At 37.8% G+C, this 25,193-nt stretch overlaps 1 protein-coding gene across 1 annotated transcript in view; it reads left to right on the forward strand.

Annotated features, from left to right (window-relative positions):
- Positions 1-25,193, forward strand: part of BCAS3 (BCAS3 microtubule associated cell migration factor) — a 703,975-nt gene that overhangs the window by 395,538 nt on the left and 283,244 nt on the right. Inside the window, exon 23 of the mRNA XM_058445347.1 lies at positions 2,225-2,322. Coding sequence (XP_058301330.1) covers positions 2,225-2,322 — 98 coding nt within the window. The remainder of the gene's footprint in view (positions 1-2,224; positions 2,323-25,193) is intronic.

Below are 25,193 nucleotides of genomic sequence, written 5' to 3' on the forward strand. Positions count from 1 at the left end.
CAAAGCCTCTCTTTCCACAGAAGATTAGCTCCTCAGAAATTGGTTATCATTTATTTTATTTTATTTAACTGAGATATAATTCATATAACATGAAATTTACCAGTTTTAAAATGTACAATTCAGTGGGTTTTAGTATATTCACTATATTTGGCATCCATCCCACTAATTTCAGAACGTTTCCATCATCCTAACCACTTTTTCTCTTTTTTTAATTATGAAGAAAATTCAAGCATGTATAAAATAAAAGGAAAAATAGAATAAGGCCCCATATATCTGTTGTCCAGCTTCAGCTATCAACTTATGGCCAATCTTGCTTCATCTGTGGGCCCCATTCACACCCTACCTCCAACTCTGAATTATTCAGAAACCCCAATATAAATTGACTAACTATAGGAAATGTATTAGCCCACATAGGAAGTTGTTTAGACTAGAAGGGGGCATAACTTTGAATGAACCGACCATATCTAAGAGGCTAGCTTTTCGTTGCTCTCAAGAACAAGGAAACTTCTTTTCCAGACACTTTAAATAAACTTCTCTTTTCTAACTGGCCCACATTAGCTTAGGCTTACCTATCTCCTAACTAACCACTGCCAAGATGTGATGAGATTACCATGATTGGCTTAGAAAAGTTAGCTGGGGTGGAATGAATGTTGGGTAGTCCTACATAGCAGTGATCAATATTTGTTAATCAGTATTTTCACCTTCCAGTAATAGATCATCCTATACCTCCCTCCTTTTTCTTCTTCCTCACAACAAATGCATGCATTTCATAACTAGTCTGCAGTTCATACTTGGCATTTCAGGCTTCTGTCATCTGCCCCACGTTTTTTATGAACTTTTTATCTTCCATCTAGCCTTTATGAACCCTATACTTCAGCCAAATCATGCACTTCAAGATGCCCTGAATCTGTCGTATTCAGTCACTAATCTAAGTTTCTGCATGTTGTAGTCCTGTGCTTAAAGGGCATTTCTTGCTCCTCTTCATTATGCATATATACTATTAATATATACAGACCTAATCCCTGTTCCAGCTCTACAAGATCACTATCTGATGTGGACCCTGCATGTATTCCCCCATCTCCTCAATCTGAGCTTTTATTATTTATGTCGTTCATATTTACACTTTAGTTTTATTTTGCATTGTCATGAATGTTCATGTGCTATGTCATATATATACACGTTGGTCTGTATTTTTATGTTTTGTTTCTGCTTGTTCTCAGAGTAATGCCTACATGCAATTAACATTCAGTAAATACTTACTGTATGAATGAATTACCAGAAATGCATGCATATATTGTAATAAGTTTTTGTTTCACTAAGTTGCCTGGGACTTTCAGATCTTTTAATCTTCCAGATACTTTTATGTTAATAGTATTTATTCTAATGCAGCTGGAAAGAAACACTCAGCATTTGGCATTTATATGTTTATTGCAACCTCTGCTTCTTGGGTTCAAGCAGTTCTCCTGCCTCAGCCTCCTGAGTAGCTGGGACTATAGGTGCATGCCACCACACCCAGCTAATTTTTGCGTTTTTAGTAGAGACGGGGCTTCACCGTGTTAGCCAGGATGGATGTTTATTATTCTTAAGCAACTTTAAATTGTGTGTAGTAATTTGCATGTTTACTTAGGTTCTAGTTGATTCTTGTATGCTAGTTGGTAATTTTATAAAGGTAGCTCAGTTAGTAGTGACCCACCCCAGCCACAGTACATCTTTGTTATCCTATGCTTACTGTCAGATGTAAAGTAACTTTCATTAAGGATTTTAATGGAGCATCTCAAAATTTGAAATTACACATTGCTGCCTTTTATGGAACACATTAATAGCTATGGTGATATTAGTGAATTTCAGGATTCTCAAAACTCTTCATGTGTGTTCTTTGGAAATCCCAAAGGTTTCAGTATAAATATTTTCAGTGTTTTATTTCCTCTCCCATTCTACTTATTGTCTCCCTTTAAATTAATGTCAGCTTTTCGGTCCCTTCCTTAACAATCTGTGGAATAACACACAACGATAAGTTAGCAGGGGTCCAGAGTGTAGAGAATGTTTGTAGTGCTTTATCCTTGTGCAGCAATTAGGGACTGCAGCTCCCCTGTTTGTCTTGTTTTAGAATGGATGGTTCTTTAATGGATTGTGCTACTCCAGCATTCCTGATTTAAGGTCTTTTGTAGCAAGTGACAGTTTTGATGCCAGTAATATATGTGAATTAAATTAAATTGCATTGCAGGATCCAGCCAGTCCGCTCTGACCCAGTCAGCATGCCAGGGTCATCCCGTCCAGTCTCTGATCGAAGGGGAGTTTCCACAGTGATTGATGCTGCCTCAGGTAGAAAACCACCTCTGAAATATTTATTGGACAGTCCTGTGCATTTTTAACTAATTTTCTCGCACAATGTAGAGGATGACATTTATTTGCTTTCCTCTTTGTTTTTTTGTTTTGTGGTGTGTGTGCGTTTTAGTACAGTACTGTGCCTATATTTGTTGCTGAACAATGCCGTGCTTTTCAGCATTCCTAAGGTTGGTGAATGATGCAGTGGAGTTGGCACTTGATTAAATGTAATGAACACAGTATTGAAGGCTACAGAGTTGATGACTATTTTGCCTTTGATCACTGAAATGTGGAGAAGCAACCTTGACAGAGAACGTAAATACAATCTATGGATTCAATTTAGTCAACCTGTTGAGTATCAAAGTGCCCAATCTGTGGACGCAGAGAGAGTCCAAATGCTATAGCTTGAATGATTTTATTATCAAAAGCATCAAGTTTAAAAATGCATTAATTTAACTCTGGCCTGTCTATCACAGTTATTAATTTCCTATCCTTGGAAACAAGCTATGAATATGTATCATTAGTACAGAGAAGGAGATCTTTGCCTTTATAGGTGATAGTTGCTCCATTAGTATTATAAAACTGTTTTCAGCCAGGCCTACTAAATGGTAGAATTGTCTGTAGTGATATATTTTCTCATCTCTAAGTCAAGTGATAAAATAAGGACAGTGATGCCTTGCTTTATAGTGCAGCTGGGGAGCATCTGAAGACAGCACATGGCAGGATTTTGTCCAAAAATTCTCTCTCAAGTAGAATTATTAAATACTCGGCATTAGTCAAACAGTTGAGTCAGAGAGAATTTTAATCTATAGCGATTTCAAAATCCCTAGAGACTGCTGATTTGATTGAGGCTTAAACTGTGAAACAAAATAGAAACAAACACAAAACTGATTTGTGAAGGTCACTTTAAAAAGACCAAAGCTTCTGTCTGTGGATATGGATATATTTTTAAGTTTCAAAGCTAATGGGTTTTATACATATTCTTAGCTTTCTGATTTTTTGGTTAGTCGATTGTACCTTGCATCTTACTGAGCTGCCCCATCTAGGGCTATGCCTTCATTTTTAATGTAGACTATTACTTTAGAGGACTCATACTTGTTCCTACTGCTTTAACTTGGCAACCATGGTTGTCCCCTGGAAATGAGCATGGAAATGTGTAGAGTCGCTATCATTGCTTCCCTGCACTGAATGAGATATCAAGATGGGGAACTTAAACAATAAATCTTTTTTATAGTCACATTCTGAGAATGTTAAGAGATTGTTGTGCTCGTTTGGAATGATCATTTACAATTGTGAATCCTGGAAATGTTACATATTTTAATCTGAAGTATTTTATTCAAGATTACAAGAGTAGGCCTTGATTGGGCTTTTTAAACCTTCTTAAACTACCAGATTACTGATGTTTTATTGTGAAGTGACTAGCAACTAGGAACACATGCTGCTAAAGCAGTTACCTTGTGTTATTAAAAGTAGACATTCAATACTAGATTCTGAGGTAACACTCCATATATATATATTTATTTTTTATTTTTTATTTTTTTGAGACAGAGTCTCCCACTGTCACCCATGCTGGCTGGAGTGCAGTGGCACGATCTTGGCTCACTGCAGCCTCTGCCTCCCAGGTTCAGGCAATTCTCCTATCTCGGCTTCCTGAGTAGCTGAGACTACAGGCACCTGCCACCACACCCAGCTACTTTTTGTATTTTTAGTAGAGGTGGGGGTTTCACCTTGTTGGTCAGGCTGGTCTTGAACTCCTGACCTCAGGTGATCCACCTGCCCCAGCCTCCCAAAGTGTTGGGATTACAGGCATGAGCCGCTGCGTCTGGCCAACATTCCATATTTATCATGTAGCAATCTTAGCTGTGTGTAAAGTCATCTCATGCAACAAGGGAGGAGCTTCAGTGAACTGTTATTTAAATCCTTTTGCAAGAAGAGTTTTCAAGTTGATTTTTGAATAAGGAATTAGATCCTACATGTAAATAATCTGATATGTAAGTAGTCCTAAGATTACTTAATTTGCATCAGAGATACACTGTATGAGTTTCGATGGCACTGACCCTCTCTGCCTGAAAGTACCAATCTTTTGAGTAGGAAAGAACTTATTGGTGGCTAAGCTTTATTATTACTTTTCTAGGCCTGTTTTCATTCCAGGAAACCATGGTACCTTTCTGAAAGACAACCAGAACAGTGAAACACGTGTGCCGCTTTCTTTAACTTTGAGCTAAAGAAGCCTCATAGATAAGGAATTGGACTTTTATGAGTAATTCTGTCTTCAGTTACCTCTCAATTGGTTCGGATCCCTTTTGAATGAGAAATATACGTTAACGCATTTTTTGAGTGAATAATGTGTTGTTGTGGAATGTCCATCTACTTTAATAGGACCAACTGTTGTTAACAGAATTACTTTCTACGTCTGTGGAAAACAACATCTAGGCTAACAAAAATCAAGGTAGCAAGTCTAACAAAATCGAGGCTAAATAATTTGAGTTCTTTATGGAAACATATTTATGGGAAAATTTTGTTGTATATTCTTCTGTTAAAAAGAATCTAATAAATTTTTATAATTGCTTCTGAACCGGGAAGTGCACCTCTAATTATGATCCATGCATTGGAGTCAGCTGCACATTAGGAAGATGCTTATCTGGAGGTTTCATTGCCTGTTACTTGGAGATACGACCAGTGTGGCACCTCCTCTGTTGGTCTTCATTGCCCTGTATTACCTTCAAACATTTTATATGACTTCATGGATTATCTTTTTAATTTTTCCTATGGCACATATTACACCTAACCCTCTATTTTAGTGACAGCTCTTGCTCTGTCTAACCTTGTGGCAGTATAATTATTTTTCATATAATTACTTTATTCACAGATATAGAATTTAATGTGATATAATTAAATCCTTTGGCAATTATAACAGTTTTTAAAGTGAAAATATTTTATTTAAATCTTGGGTCTGCAGTTTATTTTCTAGATATCTATGTATTAATCTAACAACGTTATTCCATTGAAACTAAAAGAGGTGTGCAGAGCGTGCCACTTTTACCACGTAATGGTTTTTTTCACAATTTCTTAATATCTGGTAATCTCTGGTTCATGCTTTTGCAAAGAAACACATTGCCTAAAATACATATTTTTAAATTATTAACTTCAGTGATTTAAGCACAGGGTAAATTCTATGCCTTTAGACACCTACAAACTAGATTCTTACTGTCTCTCTATAAAGTACATATAGAGTATTTTCGATTTTCAGCAGTTCTATAACTGCTTGATGAGTAGATGTTATTCCCTTAACATCTGTCTCATCTTGTCTTTGGTGATTCTAATGACACCATACCGGCTGGGTGCAGTGGATCACACCTATAATCCTAGCACTTTGGGAGGGCGAAGCGGTGGATCACTTGAGGTCAGGTGTTTGAGACCAGCCTGGCTAACATGGCGAAATCCCATCCCTACTAAAAATACAAAAATTAGCTGGGCATGGTTTCGCATGCCTGTAATCCCAGCTACTCAGGAGGCTGAGGCACAAGAATCGCTTGAACCCGGGAGGCAGAGGTTGCAGTGAGCTGAGATTGCGCCAATGCACTCTAGCCTGGGTGACCAAGCAAGGCTGTGTCTCAAAAGGACAAAACAAAACAAAAACCATCCTACCTAAAATTTGTGGGGGTTAAATAATTGTAAGATGTTCCATTGTTGGCTGAGGAGATCATTTTGGAAATGGACACATTATAGGATTTTAACCTAAGACACAGGCTACCCAGAACAAATGGGATTTGGGGCAGTTGCTCACTTTTTCCCATGTCCAGCTGATGAACAACAATGTTGATGAATCATTGATAGTATTTCTAGCCAAAGCACTGCATCAATTTATTCATTTTTCTGTACGTTCATTTTGGCTAGATAGCTAAGAATTTCTTTCTATTCTTTGTATCTTATAACATGTGCCCTTCTTTTGATAAAGGTGTAGGACCTCTAAAGAGAAAGCACAAAGACAGCTGTCAATGTCTTGTTGGAACTTTGTTTTCCAGATTGCTGATGATTCTTGTTCCAAAACTTGAAGGCTGTACCTAATAGATAACCTTTCCTTGCTTCTGAGTCATCAAATCAAAGAGCCTAGAAAGATCTGGTTCACCCTGAGTTTGTTTGTCCTGATTCGTGGTTTTACTACGGGGATGGATGTTTACTAACAAAGAACTCAGATAATTGATATTGAAAGACAAACTTATGTGTGACTCATATGAAGAGCAGACATCTTTATCAAACTCTATTAAAGAAAACATTTTATAAAGTTATGAGGTGTGGTGGAAGCAGTGTTTGTGTACATGCCTGAGGAGGATGGTAGTGTGAGAAGGACAATGTGACAGATAAGAAAAATGACTTCTTATCCTGAGCAGCCCTGGATCATAAGGTATTAGTGTTACATCAAGCATTTCAGTAAATAGGGACAAAGTTGCAGACTTGGGGTTTTCTGTTGTTCTTGACTCAAGAGAAATGCTACTTTTGTTGTACAATTGAAGTAATAAAAATAATTAATTTAGGAGATACCTGTTGAGCACCTAATTTTCCCCACTATCAAAATAACTTGTTTACTGAAGAAAAGTACACCCTTAAAATCCCAAACTAGTTTGATTTGATTGGTTTTATAATGATCATTTATACCCACTTTATGTATTTGGCATTTGGTACATCACCTTCAAAAAAACAAATAATACTCATTAATAGAGAAGTGCGATTAGATAGGTGACAAGGAGGTTATTTGAGCAGTTTTTATTTTGTCTTGCAGTCAAATCTGTGCTGGAAGGACCTTCTTATAGAGGCATTCTTTTATCATATAGAGATTTTGTTCATGGACTGGGGGAAGTGTATTCTTTTTTTTTTTTCTTCTTCGAGACGGAGTTTCACTCTTTTTTTTTTTTTTTTTTTTGAGACGGAGTCTCGCTCCGTCGCCCAGGCTGGAGTGCAATGGCACCATCTCAGCTCACTGCAACTTCCGCCTCCCTGGTTCAAGTGATTCTCCTGCCTCAGCCTCCCAAGTAGCTGGAATTAACAGGCATGCACCACCACGCCCGGCTAATTTTTTGTATTTTTGGTAGAGATGGGGTTTCACCGTGTTGGCTAGGCTAGTCTCGAACTTCTGACCTCAGGTGATCCACCCACTCGGCCTCCTGAAGTGCTGGGATTACAGGTGTGAACCACCACGCCCAGTGGGGGAAGACTATTCTAAGATTATATTTCACTGTATCGACAGTTGCCATTCCAATCTGAGGCCGACTTAGGTACTATTTCTTAAAGGCTGTCAGAGGCACAGAGATGCTGATGGTAAAAATAAAGAGATTAGTGAGAGACATTGTTCAGTCTACAATGATGTGGCCACATAGCTCCATGGTCTTAAAGCTAGAACTGAGTGAAAAAAGCCATGACTTTATAATCATAGTCTTGAACTTTTGCTGAAACCTTCAAGTCATTCTCCTACCATGCCATTCACTTCTACATCAGTAAAAGAAGATTAAGAGTCCCTATGTAAAACTTTTTTTTACCACCTTTTTTGGAAGGGTTGTGTTCAAATTATTTCCTAAAGTAACTCCTGAATATAAAGTTCTTCAGAAATATTAAGATATTTTTTGAATAAATGATGTGATTTTCAATTAATAGAGTTTCAGAGATTCTTGATGATTATAAAGTGACGAAAACTCCAGGGCATGTACCTTGGGTACTGAAAGCTTGTGTGGGATCAGTAAGAGGATTAAGGATAAGAGTGAAATTAAAAGAAGGCTCAGCCCTGACCTGTGAACAATCCCTCAGAGGGGAAAAAATATTCAAACTCAAATATTAAGATTGGCTTTTATATTAGAAATGAGTAAATGTGTACATTAAATTAATTCTAATCTTTTGACTATCTACTGTCTGTATAAAATCAAAAGTAAGTTTTAGAGATTAAGAACATAGAGAAAAGACCTTATTTGCCCATAAGGAAAATGCTCAGCTATATCTCTCCTCTTCTGATTTAAACATTCCTCTTATTCTTCTTTCTTTCCCTTTCCTTTCCTTTCCTTTCCTTTCCTTTCCTTTCCTTTCCTTTCCTTTCCTTTCCTTTCCTTTCCTTTCCTTTCCTTTCCTTTCCTTTCCTTCCCTTTCCTTTCCTTGTCTTGTCTTTCTGTTTTTTTGAGATGGAATCTCACTGTGTTGCCCAGGCTGGAGTGCAGTGGCGTGATCTTGGCTCACTGCAACCTCTGCCTCCCGGGTTCAAGCAATTCTCCTGCCTCAGCCTCCCGAGTAGCTGGGATTGCAGGCATGCGCCACCACGCCCGGCTAACTTTTGTATTTTAGTAGAGATGGGGTTTCACCATGTTGCTCAGGCTGGTCTCAGACTACTGACCTCGCGATCCACCCTCCTCGGCCTCCCAAAGTGCTGGGATTACAGGCGTGAGCCATTGCGCCTGGCCCTTTCTTCTTTCTAGTATGTATAGGATGTTAGAAGACCAAAGTCAAGTTAACAATGAGGAAAATTTTAGTTCAGCACAATTAAGAAAAAATGATAGCCCCATTTGAAGATGAAGAAACAGTAAACAGAAGTAGAAGAAGCTGTTGGGAAAGTGTCTTCTGATGACACATTGCTTCTTTGAATAAATCTTTGTGTCAGCTAAAACCTTGCCTATGCTTTCTGTATTGCAAGCACCAGGTCCTTGACATGGCTTTAAATCTTTCCTAAGCATTTTGAGAGGGAATTGATGCAATGCTTCTCACTGTTGATATACTAGGGTTCCACATATTTACATGGGACTTTTTGACCAAAGACCCAACTTTTCACTTTTGTACATTTACTCTGCCTCTCATACAGGGCTGGACTGTTTATGTAGTCTGTTGCATCAGACTATGGTGGCAGGGGGACAAGGTTGGGGGCACTATTAGAATTTGTTTAAGTCTGAACCGGGAATTCCATTTGTCTTAGTGACATGAGTGTCAAACTGTTAGTGCAACACTATTTTAAACTGTGTGTAAGAGCCTGAGAGGCTTATGCTTATAGGTGCCATCTATAAACTTAGAAACAAACAAAGAGCCCCTCTCCATTGAATAGTAAGCCCAGTAGGCAATTAAAGAGCAGCTTGGGACCCCACTTGGTCAACTAGTCAGAACCAGAGCTCCTGATATTCCCTCTGGATATTGTTGAGAACTGTCACAGAAAGGCTAAAGTAAATAATCAAAATGAAAATAGTTGTTCCAGAGAAAAGTCTTGTTCTGGAAGCTTGGTGTTAAGGAAAGAATAATGACCACTAATTTATGGATCTTTGTTAGTTCTAGTCTCAGCGGAGTCCCTTTCAGCTTGAAGCATGGATAAACCTGTGTTTTCAAGCACCTCTGAAGATGTTTTTAAAATTAGGGTGTAATTTGGGTATAGCAAAAATGCACGTTTTAATCATACAGCTTGATGAATTTTTATACTCAGTTAGCCACCACTTACATAAAAACATAGAATATTTCCATCAACCCAGAAAGTTTCTTATGCCCCTTCCAGTTAATACTACCTGTGACCTAGAGGTAACCACTTTTATCATCACAGGTTAGCTTTGCCTGTATTAAACTTCATGTGATTGGAATCATCTTGTGTCTATGCTTTTGTATCTAACCTCTTTTGCTCAACTTAATTTGTTTGAGATTCATCCAGGTATTACATGTATCACTAGTTCATTTTTAATATTGCAGTGTAGTGTTCCATTCTGCAAATATACCACAGTTTATATATCCATTATTCTGTCATTTCCAGCTTTTGGCTATTAGGAATAAAGCTGCTATAAACATTTTTTTATAAGTCTGTCTGTCTGTCTGTCTGTCTGTCTCTCTCTCTCTCTCTCTCTTCGACATATGCATACATTTCCTTTGGGCATATCCCTAGTACTGGAATTGCTGGATCACAAAGTAGGCATATGTTTAACTTTATTAGGAACTGCCAACACGTCTTCCAAAATGACTGTACCATTTTGCATTCTTATCAGCAATGCATGAGCATTCCAGTTGCTCCACATTCTCATCAACACTTGATATTACTGATCTTTATTTTAAGCATTCCAGTGGATGTGAACTATGGTTTGAATTTGCTTTTCTCAGCTGAGCAATGATATTGAGCATCTTTAATATACTCAATTGGCCATTTGGATATCATCTTTTGTAATGTCCTAGTTAACTCACTGATTTTTATTAGATATGTTGTCTTTATTGAATACCAAGTGTTCTTTAAATATTCTGGATATGGGCCTTTTGTGACATATGTGCATTGCAAATATTTTCTTTCAGTTAATTGCATTTTCACTTTCTTAATGGTGTCTTTTGACAAGCAAAAATCTAATTTTTTCATTGTTTTTTCCTTTTATGTTTTCACAAACAAAATCTTTTGTCCAGTCTTTTTTTTTTTTTTTTTTTTTTTTTTTTTGAGACAGAGTCTCACTCTGTCACTGAGGCTGGAGTGCAGTGGCATGATCTCAGCTCACTACAACTTCTGTCTCCCAGGTTCAAAGTGATTATCCTGCCTCAGCCTCCCGAGCAGCTGGGACTACAGGTGCCCACTACCACGCTCAGCTAATATTTTGTATTTTTAGTAGAGATGAGGTTTCATTATGTTGGCCAGGCTGGTCTCGAGCTCCTGACCTCAGGTGATCTGCCTGCCTCGGCCTCCCAAAGTGCTGGGATTACAAGTGTGAGCCACTGTGCCCAGCCCCTCCAGTCTTGAAGAGATAACTCTTTTCTAGAAATTGTATAGTTTTAGCCTTCACATTTAGGACTATGATCCTTTTCAAATTAATTTTTTATTGTGAGTAGTCAGGCGTGGTGGCTTATGCCTATAATCCCACTTTGGGAGGCCCAAATGGGCAGATTGCATGAGCTTAGGAGTTTGAGACCAGCCTGGGCAACACAGCGAAACCCTGTCTGTACAGAAAGTACAAAAATTAGCCAGGCATGGTGGTGCACACCTGTTGTCCCAGCTACTTAGGAGGCTGAGATGGGAGGATCACTTAAGCCTGGGAGGTTGAGGCTGCAGTGAGCTGTGATCGCGCCACTGCACTCTAACCTAGGTGGCAGAGCAAGACCTTGTCTAAACAAACAAACAAAAATTTTATTTTGATGTAGGGCAGGGATCAAGGGGTTTAGTTTCTTCCAGTTGCTCCCTCACTGTTTATCAAAAAGATACGCCTTTCCTTTTATGAATTGCACTGATGCCTTTTTAAAATTTTTATTTTTTCTTGGGTTCTTTATTCTGTTACACTGATTTATATAGCTGTCTTTTTACCCACATTGTACTGTCTTAATTACTGTAGATGTTTAGTAAGTTTTGAAGTCTCATATTTTAAGGCCTCCACCTTTGCTTTTCATTCGGGTTATCTTGGCTATTCCAGGGCCTTTGCATCTCATGTGCGTTTGTACGAACACACCAGTGGTTTTTCAAAGTGTGGTCCACAGAACTCTGGGAATTCCCATGACACTTTCAAGTGGTCTATTAAGTCAGAATTATTTTTATACTAGTACCAAGTTATTATTTGCCTTTGTTTTTTCTACTGTGGTGAAATTTAGTATAGATGGTGCAGAAGCAATTGTGGATAAAACTGGTGGCCTGTTATCATAGTAAAGGCAATGGCACCTGACTATGCTAGTAGCCTCTGCTACCTACTTAGAGTTCTTTTTTAAGCTGTATTCACCTAAGAATATCTTTGAAGCAGTAAAAATCATCAACTTTAATTTTATTAAGTTTTGATCCTTGTGTAACTTCTTAATATTCTGTATATCAAGTGGGAATGAATGCACAATAGTTGTCTTGAGGGAAAGCCATTGTGGTTTGTAAACTGAACTAGCAACTCTTTTCATGGAATACCATTTTATCTGAATAAAACAACTATGTTTATTCAGACATGGGCATTTGGCAGAAATTTTCTCAAAAATAAGCAAACCCTGTCACTTTGAAGAAAACAACTAACAATATTTATTACCAATAATAACATTCTAGCTTTCAATTGAAAATTAAAAATTTGAAAACCTTGTATCCAGCATTGTCTGCTTAACAGAGTCCCAATATTTAAAGACATTTCTCGGCCGGGCACGATGGCACATGCATATAATCCCAGTACTTTGGGAGGCCAAGGCGGGTGGATCACCTGAGGTTAGTTCAAGACCAGCCTGACCAACATGGTGAAACCCTGTCTCTACTAAATACAAAAAATTAGCTGGGTGTGGTGGTGCGTGCTTGTAATCCCAGCTACTTGGGAGGCTGAGGCAGGAGAATCGCTTGAACCTGGGAGACAGAGGTTGCAGTGAGCCAAGCTCGTGCCACTGCACTCCAGCCTTGGCAACAAGAGTGAAACTCTGTCTTAAAAAAAAATTTCTCATTAAATAAGTAGTGATATTAACTAATATGATTTTTTACATAATAGATATTAAAATATATCAGTATTTGGAACATCTGTAACATTTTCCAAATGACCAGTTTCATGTTACAAAATCATGCAAGAGTAAAGGACTCATTCCAAATGCAAGATAGGACAAAGGATTTTAATGTAATAGAATATGAAAGTTAATTGATATGGTTTCAGATTCCACACTGCAACTAGTTTGTTAAGGATCATATCAAGGAAGAATATCCCCAGAACCTGAAAATGCTATTAATATACTTTGTCTTTTAGTGTTACATATTTGAGTTAGACCAACTTTTCTTTGTGTACGTCAACCAAAACAGCATATCAGAACAGATAGAATGCAATAGCAGATATGAGAATCTAGCTGTTGTCTATTAGAGGATTTTCTCATAAAAATGTTACTTTTCTCACTACTTTTTGTTTAGAAAATATTTTTATATAGAACGTAATTTATATTTCTACACAGAGGCTTTATCATTGTTTTAAAATTAGCTGATACATAATTGTATTAAATGTTGATAGATATAGTACATATAAACCAAAGATCTTTGAGGTCCTGGGTTTTTTGTTGTTGTTGTCGTTTGTTTTTTTGAGACAATCTCGCTCTGTCACCCAGGTTGGAGTGCAGTGGTGCAAAGATCTCGGTTCATTGCAACCTCTGCCTCCAGGTTCAAGTGCTTCTCCTGCCTCAGCTTCCCAAGTAACTGGGACTCCAGGCATGCGCCACCATGCCCGGCTAATTTTTGTATTTTTAGTAGAGACAAGGTTTCACCATGTTGGCCAGGCTGGTCTTGAACTTCTGAGCTCAAGTGATCTGCCCACCTTGGCTTCCCAAAGTGCTGGGATTACAGGTATTAGCCACCGCACCTGGCCGGGGTCCTGAGTTTTTTTAAGCACACCGGGATCCTGAATTTTAAAATGTTTGAAAACCACTGGTATGCATATTCTCGTACACACACACACACACACACACACACACACACACACACACACATATATTAAATTACTAGCTTGTTTTTTTATTTCTACAGAAATTCAGATGAGATTGGATTGGGATTTCATTGAATCTGTATATCAAATTTGGAAGTATTGACATCTTAAAAATACTAAATCTTTCAAAACAAGCTTTTTTAATTTTTTGAGTTGGAATCTTACTCTGTTGTCCAGGCTGGAGTGCAGTGGTGTGATATAGGTTCACTGCAACCTCCACCTCCAGGGTTCAAGTGATTCTTGTGCCTCAGCCTCTGAGTAGCTGAGATTACAGGCAAAATATAAACTTTTATAACTATTCACTTATTTAAGCCTTCTTTAATTTCTCCTTGATAAGTTTCAATGTAGAAGTCTTACACATCTTTTATAAAAGTTTTTTCTTTCTATTATTACGTTTTGACGATAATAACTGTAGCACGTTTTTATTTCACTTGTCAGTTTTCTTTATAGCATATAGAATAAAATACTTTTCTGTATAATAAACTTGTATCCCAGCCTGGGCAATATAGTAAGACCTCGTCTCTACAAAAAAAAAAATTAAAAAATTAGCTGAGTGGGCCGGGCGTGGTGGCTCACGCCTGTAATCCCAGCACTTTGGGAGACCGAGGTGGGCGGATCAAGAGGTCAGGAGATCAAGACCATCCTGGCTAACACGGTGAAACCCCGTCTCTACTAAAAATACAAAAAAATTAGCCAGGCGTCGTGGCGGGCGCCTGTAGTTCCAGCTACTCGGGAGGCTGAGGCAGGAGAATGGCGTGAACCAGGGAGGCAGAGCTTGCAGTGAGCCGAGATTGCGCCACTGCACTCCAGCCTGGGCGACAGAGCGAGACTCCGTCTCAAAAAAAAAAAAAAAAAAAAAAAATTAGCTGAGTGTGGTGGCATGCACCTGTAGTCCTAGCTACCTGGGAGGCTGAGGTGGGAGGATTGCTTGAGCCCAGGAGGTCGAGGCTACAGTGAGCCAAGCCTGCATCACTGCACTCTAGCTTGGGTGACAGAGGAGAAACCTTGTCTCAAAACAAAAAATGAACTGGTATCCAGCAACTTTTCCAAATTCATTTATTCATTCTAATAGTAGAATCTCTTGGATTTTCTACTGTGTAATCATGTCATCTGCAAATAAAGATGGTTTTATTTCTTTTTAATCTTTATATTTATCTTTCTCCCATATTACACTTGCTTAAACCTCCACTACAATGTCAAATAGAAATGATGATATTGAATATTCTTATTTTCTTCTCAATCCTAGGAGGATGGGTTTATTATTTCACTATTAAGTATAATGACGATAAGTAAAAATTTATCAAAACTGAAGGACAGAGAGAAAAATACTGAAATAAAATAGAACTCAGCGTGAGTGGTATATCAAACTATAGCAATATAAAACTGTCTAACATCTGTGTAATTATTTCACATACATGGAAGAAAAGAAGAGGATATGGCAAAAGAAATACATGAAGGGTTGAGAATTTTCCAAAATTAATGAAAGACATAAGTCAAAGTTTTAAGAAACTCAGTGTATGCTGAGTGAAATATTAATAAACACAAAGAAAACCATACCTAGACATATTATAATCAAACTGTTCAGATCTAAACATAAGGAAGGAATTTTAAGAAGCCTACTCTGTTTATTTCTTTTTTTTTTTTCTTTTTTCTTTTTTGAGACTGAGTCTCGCTCTGTCGTCCAGGCTGGAGTGCAGTGGTGTGATCTCAGCTCACTGCAAGCTCCACCTCCCGGGTTCATGCCATTCTCTTGCCTCAGCCTCCCGAGTAGCTGGGACTACAGGCGCCCACCACCACGCCCAGCTAATTTTTTGTATTTTTAGTAGAGACGAGGTTTCACTGTGTTAGCCAGGATGGTCTCGATCTCCTGACCTTGTGATCCACCTGCCTCGGCCTCCCAAAGTGCTGAGATTACAGGCCTGAGCCACTGTGACTGGCCTCTTTATTTCTTAGGTTTATATTTAAGTGATGGTTTAGACTTTTGATAAAACGAGAAATTGGAAAAGTAGCAGGATGATTTTTAAGTTTCCTTGGCAGTGTGAGATCCCCATCTCTGAATAATCAAGAGGCTCTATGAGGAATCTTCAGGATATTTTTCAATAGACAGAAGTAAAAGAAATGGGAAACCAGTATTAATTTATAAACAGGTGCCCAACACTGTGCTAGGTCTTACCACATGTCTCATCTCATTTAATCTTCTTTAATTAGGATCACAGGTCCATTTCAGCAATAGTCAAAGAACAGGACCTAGGACACCTAGCTGCTGATACTTAAAATTACTTAAAGTGCATTATGGTGACACCTCAGATAAGTCCAAACCTCTTTCTACCCTGCCTAATCAAATATTCATTTCAAAACACTGTATGCTGAAATGAGCCACGTGGGAGTTGAAGAGAATCAACTATTCAGGTGGTGAAAATGTGTGAATGCAGCTGGCAGATGAAGTTCCAGTGTGATGAATTCCCAGCTTGTCCTTATTGCTTTAGGCAACAACTGACAGGCCTGACTGGTCATTGGCTTTCCATTCCTGGCATTGATATGACTGAAAATTCTTAATGTCACAGATCCTTAAAAGCTGTCCCTGTTATCATGGATACAAATGGTGCTGGAGGGTCCTTCTTGCATAGAGATGTAATCAATATGGTCTGGAGTTCTTGACCTGAACCTGTAATTACTTGGGCATTTTGAAGGTAGCTTGTTGTTACAGAACATGCATATATTCGGAACGTTGGGACTGAGTTGTGCGTGGAGAGGAGAAAAATAGAGGCTTTGTCCCCCTTTCTGTTCTTAGTATTTAAGAGGCCTTCATAATCACAGAAGAGAGTGATATTATAGGATTATAACATTGTATTTTTGGTTTTGGGTGCTGAAGTTCAAATCTCACCTCTGAAGTGATCCTGATATTTTGCCAAAGTTGTGATTTTAATATTCTGTGGCTTGCAATTGTGATTTTTCTAATACCAGAGTAGAATTTTGGGGAGGAATTTTTCTGAACCCAAATACCTCAATTTGAAGTGAGGCTTGGCTTTAAATAATTACACATTTGAGTTTGAGCTTTTCCTGCAATTAAGTGGTATGCTGCAAAAAGGAATTCGGTTAGCAGATTTTATGGCATCCATGATCCATGGACAAGAGTGAGTAGAAGGAGATGATACTGATAGCAGTTCTTAAGTCTCTAAATGTTTTTACATTATTGTGATCAGGATTTCTTTGCCAAATGAAAACGGTAAAAGTGGAAGCATGAAACACCTTAATAGTAGGTGTAGATCCTGACTGTTCTGTTACTGCTTGGCTTAAGATACCCCTGGATGGACTGGGCACGGTGGCTCACGCCTGTAATCCCAGCACTTTGGGAGGCTGAGGTGGATGGATCACCAGGTCAGGAGATCGAGACTATCCTGGCCAACACGGTGAAACCCCGTCTCTACTAAAAATACAGAAAATTAGCCAGGCATGGTGGCGGGCACCTGTAGTCCCAGCTACTCAGGAGGCTGAGACAGGAGAATGGCGTGAACCTGAGAGGCGGAGCTCGCAGTGAGCCGAGATTGCGTCACTGCACTCCAGCCTGGGTGACAGAGCGAGACTCCGTCTCAAAAAAAAAAACAGTGCCCTGGATGGCACTGTTATTGGATAACCTTATATGTAGCATGCTTAGAACAGAGGAGGAAAAGTAATGGCTTATAATAAAGGACTCTTTGAGAACAAGGGCTGTCCTTGTATCTCCCTTTGCCTGGTATTGGTACCTTCCACAGAGCAATATCAATATTTCTTGATATCTGATTAATAATGATAGTCAGTGATAACAATGATAACCATTGTTGATTTCTTATAAAACATAAGTCTTTAAATATCATAACGTGATTAAAAGTTGGTCATGCCGAGTCTTTATCTTCGTTACCTGACTTAAACCTGGTCCTCAATTAGGTTTGCCCTTATGTTACGATCACTATTCCTTTGTTTGGGCCTATGGTCAATTGTGTGATCAAATGAAATATTTTACAAAGCATTTCAAATTATCTTTTATGTTATGCTTTTAAAGCAGCATTATGTTTAAACAGAATATTTCTTTGATACAAGCTTTCGTTCTATTAGGCTTAGCATGGAAATTTTTGTTTTAAGGTTATCTTTATAAAGCATTAACTCTAGCAAAGTCTTGCTTTCCGGAATCTGTGGTCAAGACTGGTAAACATCTGTTGAAAAGAATGGACATGCTTTTGCTTTCTGCTCTTACTAGGCTAACTTTCAGACATAATTTTAGGGATATTTTGGGCTGCCTTTGAAGCTAGCCCATTTTGGGCATAGGACATTGGCATATGGAGAATTGACCCTAAGTTCCATTAAGCCAAAACATTTTGTTGAAGAATTTCCAAAATTTTAATGGTGTCATTACAGTTTAGTTACTTGTACTTATGCTCTAGACAGCTACAAGAAACATGGTAGAATTGACTTCTGTTGTATGAAGTGGCGTCTTGAGTCTTAAACCTATTTTATTTTGGTGTTCTACAATATTTGGAAAGGCAACAGTTATTCTATAAATGTTCAATGTTAAGATTGTAGAGAACGCTAAGTTACAGTTGACACTTAGTTGAACTCCCCAGTTAGTTATCCCTTCTTTAGATGAGTTTATGTAGTTCTCAAATGAATGCTTGTAAGACTGGGAACAGAACCCATTTACTCTTCTGTTTCTCTCTACCTAAAGAGGAAATAGCGAACCCTTTCACCTTCTATTTGGGCTACCTTTTCCTTTTCCTATGTTAGAAATTCATAGCCATGAGTCAGTACCTCAAATGAGAGTTTGTATAGCCATGAGAGGGGCCCAGTTCCTGAATCAGACGGCTTAAGCCAGAGAGAACTTACTACGGTTCCTGACACTTTTCATTTCTCTTGAAACATGTTCTTAATCTTTCTCTTTATTCCAACCCACCCCCTTGATTAAATTAATTACTTTCTCTTCTGTTCTTAAACTTTTACTGTTATGTGTACCATCTGATATTAAAATTAGTTGGGCATTGTTTTTCATTCTAGACTATGAGCTCATCTTTGTACTCCCCATACCTCCCTGAATGGTTTTGACACATAATAGGCACTCAACAAATGTTAATGAATTCAACACTTCATCGTGGAACATTCAAACCAAGTTCTTGCATTTGCCTGGAAACGGTAATTACCTCCTCAAAGAGAAACTGTGTGGCTAGGGAGTAGAAGTGACATGGAGACCATCTTTCCACTAGAGTCCTTTACAACACGGCCATGCATTATCCATGCAAACATAAATTAAACTCTGTTTTTAACAACATACTTTTTAGATTTTTTTTTCAACAGTTGAAGATGCTGAGTTTAAGAAATTTAAATAACTTGTCTACTGTCACAGAGCTAGTAGATGGTAGAGCAAAGGTGTGAATCTGTGAAACCTTCATTCTTTCCCAGACCTTGAACAGCATTTCAGCCAAACTTGATTTCATTCATATAATCCTTAGGGCATGTATGTGACCTAAGAACTATTTGTATTTATTCTTTTTATCATATACTATTGTATCATAGAGGACACAAAATACATCACCTCCACTCTAGAATGGCACCTCTATTTTAACAGACTGTTGGCAAAACCTCTCCGATGAGATTTTGATGATGGAAGACTGTTATATTCAAGGCTCACCTAACTATACCTGCATCTCACAGACACTTACCCTTTAAGCAGTAAACAGTTATTTTCAGCTAAGAAAGCCACTCTCAATCAGGTAATGGTTTCTTAAGCTGAAAAAGGCTTTCCACTTAAGAATGGTGATTGGCCAAGGTCATTACCTTTCCATCTACTTATGGGAAAATTCAAACTAAAGGAATACCAGTGTTTGAAACTCACAATTCACTCTATGGTGGGGAGTGGGGGAGTGCAAGGTAAGCAAAGTGATTATATTTCCCTTAAAAATATTATTAACTGTTTTTTCAAAATATGGATTAAAGCTTAAAACATACCCAAAATACACTGATTCTAAACGGACCTGACACCTTGATCTTCAATCATGGAATAACATATGAGTGAGGATTCCCAACGGACCATTGTACACTACAATATTTATTACTATAAAGATCTAGGAGCTCTTAGCCACTTTCAAACTTATAAGAGTTGTTTAGCTCTCATCCTCTTGACTTATGTTTTCACATTTTAAAATTCTGTTTTGTTTTGTGTGATGTATTCAGAAATACCTCCCTACCTTGATTTCAGAATAATATTTGGCTTTTTAAAAAATTTAAGGAAGTGCAGATATGAAAGTATACCCATTAATGCACGGGGACTGCGGTGCCTTTAACTGGCGCATTTTCAGCCTCTGTTTATTCATCTGCAAAATGGTAACTAGGTTTTGCCCTCTAGTTAGTTGATATGGTAAAAATACTAATAAATTGAAAGGCTGTGGGATGATACCTTTATCATTTCCTTCTATGGATGGTGTAATTTTCACTGTAGTTTACTTTAGCATATATGGTCCCAAGAATAAAAATAAGGAATTACTAAGGAACCTCCTGAATGCAATACTATTAACATTCACAAAAATAGCTATATGCAAATTAGTAGATGTCCTTAGCTGAGACAAAATTATTTTGAGGTTGTGATCATGAAAATTAACGTAAGCTGATATAATTTTGAATTGTATGCCTCTGTTTTCATGAAAGAAACCTATTTGGAGAGGTTTATTCTTGAAAAATTACGGAATTAAAAGTTAAATAGGATACTTAACATCTGTTTTTAAATCTTGAATTATATGCAGCTCATAGAGTTTCTCTCCTATATGCATATTAAATTATATATAATGAACTATTAGTGGTTTTGGTAACATTTGGTTACTGAATATACTATGCTAAGCATTTCACATGCATTATCACCTGTATTCACAAAATATTATGAGGTAAAAGCACTGTTACAATTTCCATTTTTTTCAGAAGAAGGTGTGATTCAGAGAAAGTAAGTACTGTATACTGCCTCCCAACTTTGGCAGTGTCATCTGAATTTTTTTGTCATGAACATGTTTTACATAGCTCATTGTTAAAGTCCATTTTTGATCAATTTTTTGAATAGACGTGTGTAATGCAAGTGCATGAGCTTTGTGGTTAGGTGTAGGTTTCATTCCCATTTCTGTAGCTGACTGGGTACATGACCTTGAGTTTCTTTGTCCATGAGAAGAGTATAGGAACATCTGTCTCTGATGTTATAAAAATTAATAGATAATAAAAATCTTCTGGCCATAGTTCAGGTACATCACAAGGACTCATTAAATGTCAGTTGTCACCACCTTACCTTCTTTCCATAAAATATTTCCTTTTTGTCTGTCCCAAAGTTTTAGTTTTGTTCTTCATGTGTATCATAATGTATTATGAGCATCCTAAGAAGATAGGTTGTACTATTGTCCCCATTTTACAGTTGAGAAAACAGACTGAAATGGTATAGATTCCAGGTTGAATCCCCATAGCAGTCTGATTCCAGAGCCTGTGTTTTTAGCTATAATGTGCTTTGGTATGAAGATATGTTCCAGTAACAGATTATATTCTGATATTTCAGACAAGAATCTAAATCCCAAAAATTATTCTCTTGTACCCGCATCCCTACCATTCAGTTCTTCCCTTCTTAGGTTATGCTGGCATAACAGTGTGTCTCCTTATTACTCTTGTAATAAGTTTGTATATTAAATGCTCAAACACCCTTCTGATTCTAAAATCTGTGATCCTCTGTCATTTGGATACATTTGCAGTAGTCTGAGGCAGCTCTGAGAATCGTTTGAGTGTTCATCACTGTGGCTTTAGTAAGGAATATGTTGACATTTTTACTCTAACTCCAGCAACTCCTACTGACTTGAAATTAACCAGTTGATGGAGGTTTTTGGTGGGGACTAAGGAATGAAATTAACTCCCTAAGTCTCCTCTTCTTAAAAAAAGAACCTCAAAATACTGCTGCCCAAATGGATTTAACTTTAGTTGTATTTGTTTTTACATGCAAATACATTTTGCTCAGCCTAAAAAGGCAAAGAAATGAAGCTATTTGGTTTGCAGAGGAACAGATCACTCTCCTGAGCATGTCAGACTGTTTATGTGTGTTTTTCACTCCATCTTATTCTGTCTTTGTCTTTCATGTTCTTTTTTCTGTCTCTGTTTCAGTTTGTCCTGTTTCTATTGCTCCCTCACAGCAACTATCTTCCTATTTTGATAATCCTGTTTCATCTCTATAAGGAAAAGGCTCTCTCAAGGATGCAGAAAATGTTACTATTTTTATAACAGTTCCTAAATACACAAAAGATTTTAACTTGGCTATAAAACTTTGTTCTTGGCATAAATTTGGCAGATAGTCTTTCGCCTGGGTGAGACTTTTCACTGGGATCCTGGAAGTGTTGGGACGTTACTATCCTCCACTCTTGCTTCTCCAAGTATGACATTAGTGGTTTTAGCTCTTGTTGACCCATCTTTAAACCAAAGCTTTATAGCCTGTTAGAAGCACAGTGTGGATTTTTCTTATGATACGTTGGAATAAAAGAAAAAACTTCTCTAAAGTTACAAATGGTTTCATTTAACAAAATGATTATTTCACTTGGAAAGTTTTGTCTTTTCTGTAAAAATTCCAGGAGTTGGGTGGGCTTGATGTCCTCTCTCCCATTCCACCTCCCCATCCACAGACTCATGTCAGCAAAGATGCTGAGAGTTTTATTCCAGTCTTTTAGGGGGCGAGACCTTGACCAAGGAGTAACTAAGACATATTTTTCTGCTTTTATTTTTTAAAAACTTTTTTTTTTAAAAAAAGCAGATCTCTATAACTTTTTCATCTTGTATAACTGAAGAAGGAAACTTTTTTATTGAAATTAAAGTAAGGAAATACCACAGGATGGCTTTAAAGTGTTTGTTTCACTGTAGCACATAGGGCAAATGCCTTGGAACATCAGTAATTACTATTTGAGGCAACCTTTGGGGATTGAGATATATGCCTTTCAGATCTGCACTTCATCTCATACTTCATCATTTATTGGATCAAATAGCAGTCTCATTTACTTAGGATCCGTGTCAGCGCCTTGAGCTCCAAATCAGGTATTACATGTCACCTTGTGAAAGATCCTCTGCGTTACCCCATCAATTCTGCTTCTTTAAAGGACTTCAGATGATCATCTTAAAGCTTTAAAGAAATGAAGAATATTTGCCCTCTCCATAAAAAAAAATACTTACAACTTTATCTTACATTTTACTCAGCAGAGTAACTTTGCCCAGCCCTGGAGCAGAACGTTCTTAAAAGTAAGCCCAGTAAACCTAAGCGTTGGATGGTTCTGCAAGTAACCACTGCAAAAAAGATTTCCTGGTGGAAGTCAGTAGTGTCTTTTGCTAGGGTACCAGATTATTTAATAAAACTACGAATAGCTGAGAGTAGGAAAAGTCATGAGGCTTTTTCTCATCACAAGCTGTGTAATACATACCTCAGGTAACCTCCGTGGGTTTCCTCACTGCTGTTAGCTCAGCTGTGGCTTTTTATGGAACCATATCTGTATTTCCATCTCTTTCATCTCTCTCTTTTTATGAGAATAAAAAGTGAATTGGGTGCTATTTAAATATTCTCTACTTAACATTTATTGAAAACTACCCTGCCGCAGGGCACAGCATGTTGGAAAACTGCCTTGCACCAGCCCAGTTTTCCACTCAGGTGGTTTACCCCAAAACCTGGCCTTTGCTTTCCTCAGACCTTTAATTTCTTTAAACTAAATGATCACAGAAAAACCTAGGAGGAGCTAGTTCCATTTGTGAGGTTTTCAATAAAACTTAAGTGGAATGTGGCTAGAAAAGCAGACCCATGAAAGGCCATGACTACTATGCTGACACTAGAGGAAAAACCCACAGAATTTTTTTTATTTTTTTTGAGACAGTTTCGCTCTTGATGCCCAGGCTGTAGTGCAATGGCACGATCTTGGCTCAAAGCAACCTCTGTCTCCTAGATTCAAGCGATTCTCCTGCCTCAGCCCCACGAGTAGCTGGGGTTACAGGCATGTGCCACCACGCCCGGCTAATTTTGTATTTTTTTTAGTAGAGACGGGGTTTCTCCATGTTGGTCAGGCTGGTCTCGAACTCCTCACCTCGGGTGATCCACCTGCCTCGGCCTCCGAAAGTGCTGGGATTACAGTTGTGAGCCACCGTGCCCGGCCTAAAGAGGTACAGAATTCTTGTACCTCTTGCTTTAAGTGTTGGGGGAAAATGAAAAAAAAAAAAAAGTGAAAGAGCTTTAGTACTGGTACACTTTGGGACAGAAAGGCAGCTAGGGATGTTTGGTTAAATTCATTTGTCACATATTGGTGTTTTATTTAAAATATTGTCCAGAAATAAACAATTCATACATGTTCAATTATGTGCCTTTCTGAGTAGCCTGATGAAATCTTATAGCATTCCTCCCAGGCCATGAATCATCCCTTCGTCTGGCATCTCCAGGCTGTCTATGCTACCTATCCTTTGGTCACTTGGCAGCCATCTTGGTTGCAGTATTACAGTGCTTGTATTCAGGTAACCTTTATTTTACTTAATGGCCCCAAAGCACAAGGGTTGATGCTGGCATATTGTTATAATTGTTCTATATTATTACCAGTTATTGTTGTTAATCTTTGTGCCTAACTTATAGATTAAACTGTATCATAGGTCTGTACGTATAGGAAAAAACATGATATATACAGTCATGTATGGCATAATGACCTTTCAGTCAACAGCGGACCCTATATGCTCGTGCAACAGTGTTCCGGTAAAATTATAATACCAGATTTTTACTGTAGCTTTTCTATGTTTAGATACACAAATACTTACCACTGTGTTACAGTTGCCTGCAGTATTCGGTACAGTAACATAACTGTACAGATTTTTTGTCTGGGAGTAATAAAAGAGGTTATAGCACATAGCTTAGGTGTGTCGTAGGCTATTCTATCTAGGTTTGTACAAGCATACTCTATGATGTTTGCACAGTGGTGAAATCACCTAATAACACACTTTCTCAGAACACATCTTTGTTGTTAAGCAATGCGTGGGTATAGTGTTGGTACTGTCCATGGTTTCAGGCATCCACTGGGGGTCTTGGAACGTGTCCCCATGGATAAGGAGTGGGAGACAGTTGTAGAATAAATGATATTTTGAAACTTGCTTCATTTATTGTTAGCAGATTTCCTTCAAGTCATTAAATATTTTTGAAGACATAGATATTTTAATGGTGGCTGGATCATTTATTCGTCTGATTTTCTATCATTAAACTTTTAGATCATTTAGAATTTTTAATTCTAAATTAGTTAATTAGTTAATTAGAATTTAACTAATTTAGAATAAATAAATTCCTATGTATAAATCTTTGTTGTTATCTGTGATTATTTGTTTAGGATAAATTCCAAGAAGTGGAAATTCTGGGTCCAGAATACGTATATTTTTAAGTCACTTTATGTTTACATATTGCCAGGTTGCCCTAAGTAAAGTTCTATCAATTTGTGCTTCATT

This window comes from Hylobates moloch, unplaced genomic scaffold (assembly GCF_009828535.3).
Source record: "Hylobates moloch isolate HMO894 unplaced genomic scaffold, HMol_V3 SCAFFOLD_10, whole genome shotgun sequence".
NCBI classification, from domain to species: Eukaryota; Metazoa; Chordata; class Mammalia; order Primates; family Hylobatidae; genus Hylobates; species Hylobates moloch.